At 36.7% G+C, this 12,836-nt stretch overlaps 1 protein-coding gene across 1 annotated transcript in view; it reads right to left on the minus strand.

Annotated features, from left to right (window-relative positions):
• The window catches only part of SLC15A1 (solute carrier family 15 member 1), a 77,403-nt gene that overhangs the window by 46,361 nt on the left and 18,206 nt on the right, over window positions 1-12,836 (minus strand). The window contains exons 2-11 of the mRNA XM_077158571.1: window positions 12,493-12,509; window positions 11,995-12,076; window positions 11,749-11,890; window positions 10,715-10,834; window positions 8,630-8,729; window positions 8,313-8,403; window positions 6,280-6,363; window positions 3,609-3,691; window positions 1,010-1,096; window positions 363-452 (exon numbers count right to left, since the gene is read on the minus strand). Coding sequence (XP_077014686.1) covers window positions 363-452; window positions 1,010-1,096; window positions 3,609-3,691; window positions 6,280-6,363; window positions 8,313-8,403; window positions 8,630-8,729; window positions 10,715-10,834; window positions 11,749-11,890; window positions 11,995-12,076; window positions 12,493-12,509 — 896 coding nt within the window. The remainder of the gene's footprint in view (window positions 1-362; window positions 453-1,009; window positions 1,097-3,608; window positions 3,692-6,279; window positions 6,364-8,312; window positions 8,404-8,629; window positions 8,730-10,714; window positions 10,835-11,748; window positions 11,891-11,994; window positions 12,077-12,492; window positions 12,510-12,836) is intronic.

A 12,836-nucleotide genomic window follows, 5' to 3' on the forward strand; every position in this document is an offset into this window, starting at 1 on the left:
TGGGTCTCATAAAAGGCAACATATATTTTTTTTACCAGGCTGTATCAATAGAAAACCAAGCTCTTTACTCTCAATTTTGATTGGTAACAGTTCCTGGATGCTCCCATCAAATCTTTTCCAAACCTACTTGACTGCATCTAATTTTCTTCATTGTTTTGCAACAGAAATGTAGATAACAGAACATCTAGAATTGGTGTTTTAAAGAAAAACTAAAAAATGATCCAACAATTGCCAAAGAAATGAAATACATGAAGGAACCTTGACAATAACATTTTTAGAAGCCAAGTATGAAGGCTGTTTTGTATGTAGTCAGCCCAAAGAATGTTTGCTAAATAAAGTAGAGAAATGTAGTTTTGCATTACCTGCTGATCAAACAACGCCCAGAACATTGGGAGAGGAATATACAGGAATAACACCTTTGTAACCATCTTAATCTGAGAGATGAGCCGCTCCTGCAATGATGTGGGACAGGGGGGGGGGGGGGGGAGGCAAATCAGCCACATGTCAATCACTACTATGAATCACTGTTTAGTTTTCAGTGTAGAAATATTTGTATCTAGAGACAAACTGGGAGGCGATTAATCGGTCCAAAGAATCCTGCCACAGCATTCTTTAGAAAACTGAAATTTTCTAAGTTATTTAAAATTTATATTAAAATATCTGTGTAGGAGGTAAATTACTGGAACTTGCTAAATGTCCCCACCAACCACTTAACTCTTCTATATTTGAACAAAAGTATATAATCATGATATGTGATTAATGACAGATTATACCAAATGAACAACTATAAAAAGGTAATATCTCTTCCACATAAATTACATCCATTGTTTATTCCCTTCTCAATATAACAAAGCACCCTCACATTGTCTTTTTTCTAAAATGCTAAATAAGCTTATGAGGATACAACTGATAGTTTTGTCCATATAGCTTTAAATATATGAATTGAGACTTTGGAGTCTCACTTTCTAGGAGATAATTGGGGCCATTTTAGCAGTAATTTATTACTTACATCATATTTCTCTTGAGCCCAGTCCAGCCAGTGCTCCCTCTTTGGAAATTCTTTACTCCGATACCTAAACCTATTTTTGATAGCAAACTGAAGGAAGGAACAAAAATCAAATTCTGAGACAGAACCCACTATTTTATTAGGGAAACACATTTCATTTAAATCCTTCTTAACGAAAAAAAGTATTTGTGAGAAAACCAACCTATAAAGCTATAATACAAAAATAATGCCCATGTTAAAATGCCCAACTGATGCATTGATTTCTAGTCTCTTTCTAACTCAGAGTGACTGAGTTGGTGTAAACAATGTCACAAGTGCCTTTACTTGACCCCCCCAAATTCTCTAGGTACTACATTGAATAGAAATATAGCGTGAGACAGTTGCAATTTAAGTTTTCTAGTAGCCACACTAAAAAGCAAAAATGAAACGGGTGAGATTATACAAACCCAAATATTATGTTAATATGTAATCAATATTAAACATTGATGATAATTTTTACATTCTGTTTTCATACTAAGTATCTGAAATCTGGGGTATATTTTGCACTGACAGCACATCTCAATTTGGGTGCTAAATTTTTTATCAAAAATATTTTATCTGCATTTAGATTTCATAAAATTTATATTTGAAAAACTGGATTTATATACCTAAGCTGTTCCAAACATACTTAAAAGTTTCCTAATCCATTGAAAATTGATTTTAAAATTCAAATTTAAATTAATTTAAATTAAATATAATTTAAAAATCAGTTCCTCAGCTGCACTCGCCCATTTCAAGCTTTCAGTCCCCACATGTGGCTACCATACTGGACAGCACAGGTCCATAATTAATGTAACCACACTAAGGACAATGGAAAGTCACTACATAGAAATACTTCTTAAGACAATAAAAGTTATAGTGCAATATATTTTACTGTTTTTTTTTTTGCATTTTAGTAGCCAGGTCAGATGGATTGCGTGAGGGATGTACTAAGAAGGGTGTAGTGCAATATATTTTAAATATTGGTAACACGGATCAGAAAAGTCTGCTGGCCCACCTGTAAGATTGCTCATTCGTGTTATTTAGCAAGAGGTCTTTAGGGAAAAAAAAGTGCATTTGCACTTAGCAGCAAGAGAACAGGATGGTGGCAGTTGTGATGTGTGTAACTAAAAGGCAACAACTGAAAGCTACAGACTGATTTTAGGATACTGGGTGATACAGTTCTCATGACCAAATAGCTTGAAGTTGTTCTTTTGGATATATATATATTTTTAGAAATCAAAATATTTATTCACATAATTTTAATCAAAAGTCAAAACTGGGTGGGCAACGATGGTTTAGTGGCAGAATTCTTGCCTGCCATGCCAGAGACCCGGGTTTGATTCCCAGAGCCTGCCCATGCCAAAAAAAAATCTTCCATGGTTAGTGATTTGAGTGCACCAATGCTGGCTTTCATATTTGCTTTCTTTACTTATTCAGAATAAAGGCAGATCAGTTGTTCTTGAACGAGTCAATGCACCTCTGCAAAAGGGAGACATTGTTTCTAGCATGTTTTATCTCCAACGTTCTTTGGAATTTGAACTGTTGTGAACTGCTTGTTAAGGAAATAGTTGGATAGATGATTGGTAAGTTTCCCTCTTAGTTTGGGGAAAACGTTTTGGTGGGAATAGATTTAGTGTTAGTGTGGAAGTGCAGGAGGAAAAAGGGATAGTTGCAAGTGAAGGGCATTTTTTGAATGAGGGCGGGGACACAAACTTCTCAGCACGTTTCCACTTCACAACGTAAGATACACCTGTATAGTTTAATACAACAAAGTCAGGTAAAGAAAGAGTGATATGAAATTATCTGAAGGCTGCCTTTTCATCCAAAAGGTAATCCATATATATATATTTTTATAAATAAGTAAAACAAATTTTCCCTCAATTATGGAATGTATCTGTTCATTAAAGAAAGCAGGAGTACACAGGGAAATGAGTTGATTCCATTATCTGAAGATTCCCACTCTCAACATTTAATTCTCACCTAAAAATGAACCTCTGTGTACATAGACCACATAGATATATATGGAAGAAACTGTACTCTGCATGTTTCTATCACCAAATATTTGGAAACATGGCTTCTGATAGCTGCGCAGTACGACACAGATATTCTGTAAGTTAAGCATCATTCTCAGGTCTTCAGAAACTTAGTATACTTAAAACTTTTTGCTGTTATATACACCATAATGATAACCTGCACATGTGAATCTGTTTATTTTGTGTGTCATGTTTCCTTATTATTTTATTACCCTTAATTCCTTAATTTCTGACCCTAAGTGTTCCAACATTTTAAAATTGATCTGCATTGCCAAACTGCATCTCCCCATTTTTGCTTCAAACGTCAGACATTTTTTTGCCAATTTCATAGGTAACAAGTCACTTTGATCTGCTTTGCTTTGATCCTAGATCCTATTTTTTAAAACCAATTTTACTCTTTTCTCTTTGAGTTCTGTTTGTGTCCTTTATCTATAGAGGGAACTTCAGTTTGTCAAAATAGTTAAGATCACTAATAAAATGTTTGAAGGAAAGTCAAAGCTACATTGAATTTTAATAAGGTGCAGAGGGACAGTTCCTGAAATACTTACACCAATGCACTTGACCACTTTAGCCAAGATGTTACCCTGTGGCTTGACCTTCTTGTACATTCCGCTGCCAGTGACAAATACAACTAGGTAGGGCAAAAGAAGATGTGTTACGTGGTGTTTGACATAAATATCTTGTGATCTTTTCTGTAGATAGACATGCTTATATTTGAGTTAAAGCCTTGTAAAGGAAATACTGGGATTGTCTGCATAATGGATTTACATGCCTTCCTCACAAAGTTGTGATGATTCAGAGAAGTTTATAAAGTGCTTTTCTGCTAAAATCATAACAGTCTCCGAATAATGTTATGTTTATGTTCTAATTATAAACATTTAAGTCTTATACATCTACTTCTCAGAACTTGAGGCAGCCCATAGACACTCAGTATGGCTATTTGAGCATCAGTTCTATTCCTATTTAATGATGGAAGACAAAAAGAATAAGTGCTTTTACATAAAAGACTAACATATTCCTTCTCAAAGAAAATAATCTAGCTCAAATTTTCTGGCTGCAATGGTAAAAGAAAGTTTCTTCTTTTTTCCTTTCATCTTCAGAAAAAAATAGGAATTATTCTGTTCAAACTTTTACTATTAATCATAGGTGGAAGTATTTTTTCTGTGTGTGTGGCCACTATACAGAAACACAGTTACAATTACTTCTATCTCCAGCTATTTTGTAACAGTTTTACAAAAGTTAAACATGTTTTTCATTTAGGTCATTCTTCCATGGATCTTCTTAGCAAAAGGCAGAATGTGAAAATAACTTAGAAAAGAAGCATTCTGTAAGGGACTGTGAAAATATGGCCCCTATATTTGTATTTCTGATTACCCAATACCACAATTCAATAATTTACACCCACTAAGGGATAGTTTGAATTCTATTTGCTTTCTCAATTAGGAGGACTTTAAAATGAAATTTTTACAAGCACTAACTTCTAAGCACATGAACAATATGTGCCTGTGTGCCAGTTTGAATCTGTTGTGTACCCCAGAAAAGCCAACTCTTTAATCCTCATTCAATATTGCTGGGTTGGAGCTTTTTGATTGTTTCCATGGAGATGTGACCTACCCAACTGCAGGTGGTAGTTTTTGATTGGATGGGTTCCATGGTGATGTGTCTCCACCCATTCAAGGTAGGGTTGCTTCCTGGAGCTCTTTAAGAGGGAACCATTTTGAAAAAATCTTAAGAGTAACCAAAACCAACAGAGTCCACACAGCCAGAGACCTTTGGAGATGAAGAAGGAAAATGCCCCTGGGGGAGCTTCATGAAATAAGAAACTGGGAGAGAAAGCTAGCAGATGTCTTCATGTGCCCTCCCAACTGAGAGAGAAACCCTGAACTTCATTGGCTTTTCTGGGGTGAAAGTAACCTCATGTTGGTGCCTTCATTTGGACATTTTCACAGCCTTAGAACTATAAACTTGCCACTTAATATATTCCTTTTTAAAAAAGTCATCCCATTTCTGTATATTGCATTCTGGTAGCTTACAAACTAGAATATCATAGATGTTCTTTCTGGTTGAAGAAAGGAAGCTGACTTGTATTCTTGGCCAAAGCCAACCTCCCTCAATCCATACATGAATGGTAAAGAGGCACACTAGTTTGAGTTATTTAATACTTTAATCTTTAACTAATTATAGGCTAAATCAAACATAAGATAGTTGCACATTGAAATTTCTAGAGGTGGTGTTGACACATGAGATCTGGCTTGCTTCCCATTCCTCTATATGAAAAACAAAACATGATCTTTGATGTACAAATGACTTGGACAGAATAAATGAGAATTTACCTAAAGAGCTTAATACAAGTCTGGTACAAAGCAACAGTTTGAAATGTTCTCTAGTTCCTTGCCCAGAATTAAACAAACCTGTTATGGGGAATATGACAGTATTTAAAGGATTATGGAAGAAAATGGGGAGAATTCTGAGCACAAGTATAAATGTAAGGATAAAGCTAAATTGCTAAAACATGAGCAAAAGCAGTCAAACAGGGGTCTACTGAATACTAATAAGAACCAAAAACAAAAATTGGAAAAAGTGACAGTGACGGCCTACTACCTCATTTGAGTGGGAGAAGAGGCAAGGAAGACTTGAGATGGTTATTGGGCTCTATTTTCTTTTGTACTATCATCTTTCAAGAGAGAAAGAATCCATCTTCACATTTCCTAAAAAGCCAAAGCTAAGAACTAATGTTCAAGTGAACACATTTACTATATGCATACGTTCCTTCCAGAGGGAAGGAAGGCTGGTAGAAACATTTTGGGATAATACATTATGGAAAGTAGGATGTTCATTGGAAGTATTTAAATGATAATGCCAGCTTGGTCTTTCCTCATAGGAGTTGTAGATGACACAAGAACAAAAGCTATCAGCCATGGGTTAGAGTAGCAGATTTTGTCACCTACATATTCATCTGCCTAAATAGTTTCAAACCTTTAAATGTCTAACTCAGTTGACTGCTTTCTCTGTAAACCTTTTTTTGATCCTATTCCCTTTGTAATGATATGCCAACTCTACTTTCTTTGAATATTTATAGATGTTTAACAGCTCATGATAATTCTTTATACTACTTTTTGTTACAATTTGTCACATGGACTTTTAAAAATTAGTCACAATAGTTAACGTAGGGCCTGCCCTAATCATGGGCTCTTATGAACTCAACTGATTTCTACTTACTCAGAGATACAGCCATCAGAGCAGCAGGAACCCCAAACGCCAATGGGTAACAAGCTTGTTTAACGTGAATTCCACATTGTTGAACTGGGGAGAGATTATAAGGTTAAAGTTCATTATGGCATTGGTCATACTCAGATAGCTCTGATTCTTAAAAATCTCTAGCTGGCTATTTACATATTGTTTTCACTTAATGTCCTAGACTTATCCATTTGTCTTACTGACATCACTAACAGCTGAGCAAGGCAGGATTGCAGTAGAAAGAGCTGGAGATGAAGAAGGTTCTAATCTTAGCCCCTAAATGGATGCACAATCTTGCTGGAGCCAAACTCAATGGGCCCCCCTTAAATTCTGTGATTTCCTTAGTGGGGCGGGGGGGGGGGGAATATGATCTGGATACAATAACTTGAAGATTGTGGGATTCAGTAGGTAAAATCAAAATTGCACTGAAAAGAAAACAAGATGACATGTTCCTGCATTCATGCCAATTTAGAAATAGTTAGATGACCTAGGACAGGAGTCAGCAAATTTTTCTGTGAAGGGCCTGATAGTAAATATTTTAGGCTTTGTGGGCCATTTGGTCACTGTCAAAACTACTCAACTCTGCCTCTGGAGGGTGAAAACAGCCACAGACAGTACGTAAACAATTAGTGGTGTCCAGATTTCTGCATATGGCCCATGGGCATAGCTGCTGACCCTTCACCAGGGTTCATTTTGCTCGGAAATCCCAGCATTTGTAAAGAAAACACTGTGAGACTTGAGAGGGGGTTAATGCAATTACTGGAAATCCTTTTGGTAGAATGCTGGAGCATTATCTCTGGGATTATCTGAGCCTATGGGGAATTTGACCTTGTTTTTGGCTAGGCTATTTCACAGTTCTGTAGAGAAAGAAGTTAGTAGAAAGCTGAGAGTCAGGCAAATCATTCCTGCTCATAGCAAAAAAAAGAATTTTTTCCCCTGGTGGAGAATATAAATATCTTTAAGTAAATACTTGTTTGGACCAATTGTAATAGTTTTCAATTTTCCTTCTTTACTTAATGAGTTAAATAAAATCTTTTGATACATATTCATTTTATATTTCTATGAGTCATGATTTCAACCTTTAAAAATTTTCCTTTAACAGATTCTATAATTCAAACAGGCATAGTACATACTCTAGTAGAACTTAAAGTGGGACCAGTGAGACTAAAATAAAAGTTATTAAATTTTTATATAAAATAAGTTTGTGTCATCTCCAAACTACTACTCTAGGCTTAAATACACAAATCCCCATGAAATATTATATTTCATATTTTCATCTGACCCTCAGTGTGGGCATCATGGTCTTGCTCACTTGTCTCCAGCAGCACATGAGGGTACCTTCGACGTGAGTAATTCACAAGCTCTCAATGGAGAAGTGGCAAACACAACCATCTGAGTGCGGCTGACAGCCATGGTCTCATTGTCCTTCTATGGGCATTTCTTCTGAAAATACTTGAGAGGATAGGAAAGCAAAGAATGCAATCTTGCTCGCTAAATTCTTTCTGACTCAATGAAACAAGTGGAGAGCAAAACTTGAAGACTAAAATGTCAACTATGGCCCACCCAGGGCCACCCAGAGTTTGGAAACAGCCTCTCTTGATTCTTATCTTTTATCCAGAATAGAAACTTTGAATTATTATCATTATTATTATTTTTGGATGCACGGTCTGGGAATCAAACCTGGGTCTCCCGCAGGAAGGCGAGCATTCTTCCACTGAACCACCCATGCACCCCCGAAATTTGAATTATTTTTAATAATAATTTTTAAAATATTGAATACTATGCTAAAGATATGTTAGACTCCTTAGTGGTCCTTGGGAGAAGGAGATAAAATTTGAAAGAAAAGAAGTTCATATTCTGGATTTCAATTTATACTCCAGCATGTATCTGACAGTGAGAATATAAGAGGACATCACAAACAAAACAAGGACTTCACCTTTTTACCTTTCTTTCCCACAATTAAAAATGAAAGACAGAAGTCCCTTTCTGATATATATATTTTTTATGTATTTTACCTCTGAGCATGGGAGTGATGATAGTGGAAAGCAAACTTCCAGCATTGATGGACAAATAAAAGATGGAAAAAAATCTGTTTCTTTGCTTTTCCTGTAATGAAAAAGGATACATTTAAAGTGAGAGGACCTCGGCCAAATATCAATTGATCAAATGTAACTGGTGATCTGACTTCACCTCTAACTTATTTTAGCTTATATCTTTCAAATAAGTGTACTTGAAAAGAATCACATGGAGAATAGACTCGACGTCAGTGGCACGTGGTTACTGGACATTTATAATTCCTTTACGCTGTTTTCAGGAAGGCATTTGCTCTTACCTGGCCTTCTTCAAATTGATCTCCACCAAATGCAGACACGCAGGGCTTTATCCCTCCTGTACCAAGAGCTATGAGGGCCAGGCCACACATGGCCAATCCCCTGGGGAAGGAAAGGAGGTATGGCTGAAACATCAGATCCTTACAAGCGGGAGACTTCTCTTTCCAGTAATTTCTCTCAGAAGACCAGAGATAAAACAGAGAAGGACTTTAGAGGCAATGCAGGCTGGATAGTTGGATGAAAACTTGAATGAATCAAGCTTTCAAGCCAATACCTTTGTCTAACAGTCTATCATTCAGAAAATGTGAAGTGATAGCTTGAAGTCTGAACAAAGATTTACATAAGGATTTTTTGTAGCTTTATAATTGTCTGCTTAAAGAACAGATAAATGAATTGTTAAACAAATGTACTCCTTATTTCTGGCACAATCATAATAGACTATTCTACAGTCATTAAACAACATTGGAAAACAAGGCTTAACTGAAAAGCAGAATATCAGGATACATAGTATGATCTTAATTTGTTTACTAAGTGCACAACTGGAAAAAGTGTAGTAAATGGTTGATAGTTATATTTAAGTGATGAAATTTAAGGGCTATTTATTTTTATTTACTTTTGTATTTTTCAAGTTACCTATAAGCATTTACATCCTAAAATGAAAAAAAAATCACAGAATTTATCAATCCTCTCTTTGTAGTCTTATTAATTTTACATTTGGTACTACAGATTTCAGGTTTTACAAGTGCTTATTCCATATCTTCTTAGTTTGCCAACGTTGCTTAAAAATACAAAAAGGAAAGTTTATAGAACTGGTGAAGCCAAGGAAGATACTGCACAGAGGAAGAAATAAATTCTTTAAAAATCCCACTTGTCTTCCTGAATTAACTGGCTGAAATGCCTCTTTAAACTTGTTTGCCTTTTACAACTCACGTTTAAGTTTAATGTTGTCACTCCATGAGTTTTAAAAGACAACGAAAAGATGGCCAATTGAATATTATATACCACATCTCTTTTGAGCATTTTAGCCATGTTCTAAAACTAACTGTACGAAATAAAATAAATAGCTAAGAGTTCCTGGGCACTTATTTCTTGCCAGGTTGTGTTCTAGGTGTTTTACCTGGATTAACCCACAAGAGCTTTCTATTATGTAGGTACTATTACAAATAGGTAAACTAGGCACGGAAGTTAAGTAATGGGCTTACAACCGCTCAAGTAGTAAAGAGCACAGCCAGAATTGGAGCCCACACAGCCTAATCCCAAAGCCAATGCTCTTACTCCACATCATAGATTAGAAAACCAAAGCACATAGAGAATTTGCCTGAGGTCATACAGCTACTCAGTGGAAGAGCTGGAAATCTAATACTGGAAGTCACTGCTCACACCACTCCCTTCAACCAGCACTGTCCCCTGTGGGAAATAAGGGTGCTCATCAGGAACCCAGTTCAGACAGCAGGCTGAGGTGTTAACAAGCTCGAAATACGGGGACTGCAGATAATAATTTGAATTTCAATTATATTTTCTCATCCCATCAGAAAGTTTACTCTTATAGACCAAAGACTTGAAGCACAAGGAGAGGTGACAAAATAATCTTTACAACTAATCTATGAGTACAGATTTTAAGGAAGGGAAATTAATCTAGCAGAGAATCATTTGCCAATAACACTTTCCATCAAGAATCTATTTATGAAATATTTATGAAAAAGAATTACTGAAAAATAAGCAGAAGGTTGGTAATGATGGAAAACCAAGGGTACCAGAGTCTTGGGGAAACCGTGCAGCATTAAAGGTCAAGGTCTGTGGGGGTTGTGTTCCTCCAGGGAAGCTCCAGCTCACACAATTACTCTACCTGCTAGCCGTGCATCCTGGGGGAGGCACCCAGATTGGCCACCTTAAAGGAAACAATGGCTCCAAACATTAGGATGGTGACATACTCAAGACTCAGCTCTTAGTCAAGAAGTCGGTCTTCTCTATACTGCTCTGATGAGGGAAGAAAAGCTCCTCAACCCACAGTGATGTTCAAGGAAAGAGTTTAAAAATCACTATAGCATCAAGCAACCAAAGTGGTAGGCGAGTTAACACCAACTTACACATGTAGGGAGATGTTATTGGGGTTTCCATCACGGTCGTAGTCTGTGAGCTCCGTAATTGAGCTTACTGCAGTGACTCCTTGTCCGATCGTGTAGACAATGGAGAGCACCACAATTGTCCTGTGATTTGAAGGGTTAAGAGAATCTAAGTTAATTGCACCAATGCAATACACTTCCTACTGCACCATGAAAAAGTAACTTCCTTTAAAAATTTCAAGAGTCCATTCTTGATTACACTTGTTTCTCAAACTTAAGTAAAACTGGTAAAGAAATTGGACACATGGCACGCAAAGTTTTGACTAGAGGAGTCGAGGGAAGGGGCAGGATCTACTTTTTCTTTGAACCATTTGAAAGACACAATGTTTTATTTTACTTAACTATGGAAATTAGTATTTATGTCTACAAATAATGAGGGATAGTACCTGTCAGGGAGACTCCAAATGATATTTGGCCAGGAATGGATCATTGGTTATTTTTGTAGAATTGTTTTTGAGATAGTTAATAAATATTCATGCTTCTGCTCATGTCATTCCTTTGGTCTGGAAAAGCCCCTGCTTTCTTCTTCATTAAGTCCTAGGAAACTTTTCCTGTTAACCCCAAATTGAGTCTGCCCTTGAAGCTCTTCGTACAGGTGAAGAGTACTCTCCTTGGCTGCCTTATACCCTGCGTCCTCTCCACCATTGCGCCACTCATGTCCCTTGGCAGTTGGGAGATATATCAGGAAGCTCCTTTGTTTCCCCAGCTCTTGGTCTAGTGCCCCAAACATCGTTAGTGACAGAATATACCTGCTGCTATTTCAAAATGAAACAAAGACATTTTAACTGTTTGGAAGAAGGTGGGAAAATCTAACAAGGCTACTTGTATTCACTCTGCTAAAACAAAAAATAACAGGCATGTGCTAGGCTCTGGGATATAATGATAATAATCCTAAAATAATGGCCTAAGTGTTTATGCTCCTTGGCTCTTTGCTCCTAGATTCCACCATCTCAAACCACAAAGCTTGTGCATTAAGAAGGAAAGTTCCAACTACTCACTTGAATTTTCCCAGCCATGAGTCGGCGATAAGAGCTCCGAAGATTGGCATCAGGTAGCACAGAGCCACAAAGGTGTGGTAGATGGCGGTGGACAGATTATCATCCCATCCAATGAAATTTGTGAAGTAGAGAATCAGGAGTGCTTTCCGCAAAGGGAAAGTGGAGCGGGAGGGAGAAACAAAGTTAGGACTGGCTATGGTGGCTTGAGCTTTTCACGAAAGTGCAAGGAGTACTTAAAATAATTACCTCTCATTCCATAATAGGAAAATCTTTCACAGAACTCATTGACCACGATGAAGAAGATGCTCAAGGGATAACCAAAGCAACTCTGAGGAGAAGAAAACCCATATAGGATTGAAATATGTCCTCAATGGTCCATATTCACACACTAGTGCCAATGGCAGGAGAGTAGACAATGCATATTTAGTAAATTATCAGTGACTACCCAGAGGTGGAATTCGGAATTTAAATATTTTCATCCCCTTATATTAGCCTTTCCACATAGAGACAACAATTAAATAAAGCATTTAGTTTTAGTGTTATTCTTCAGAAAGGCTTTACACAGCATTTTTCAAATAGAGGACATTTGACATTTCACATAGAAACTCAAGATTACCTCCTCATTGATGTTAAATGCACAATATGTATTTGTTAAGTGAATGAATCACACTTATGAACATTTACAAGCAAAACAAATTATAAAATTTTGAAAGCGAAGATACATGGAGAAGAAAGGATACCCACCTTTGATTTGTGCGTTCCTAAAAGAAAAACAGAGTGCCATGATTAAAGTCAATCAATTGAAATACTTTTGGCTGCATCTAAACTCAGACCCTCTGACTCTTCCTGCAAATTGCATGTGCTGCTTATCAAATACCCCCATTCTTTTCTGAGATCCCACCTTGAGATCCCATCTACGTCTCTGGAATAAGGCCCAGATGTCTGTATGGTATGGTTTTATTCACACACCATACAATGCATCCAAATTAATCACAGAGTTATGCATTCACCACCACAATCTATATGAGAACATTCCCATTTTTTTTAAAAAGAAAAAAAACCCATACCCCTCCCTTATAGTCCCCACT

This window comes from Tamandua tetradactyla, chromosome 4, assembly GCF_023851605.1.
Source record: "Tamandua tetradactyla isolate mTamTet1 chromosome 4, mTamTet1.pri, whole genome shotgun sequence".
In the NCBI taxonomy this organism is placed as follows: Eukaryota; Metazoa; Chordata; class Mammalia; order Pilosa; family Myrmecophagidae; genus Tamandua; species Tamandua tetradactyla.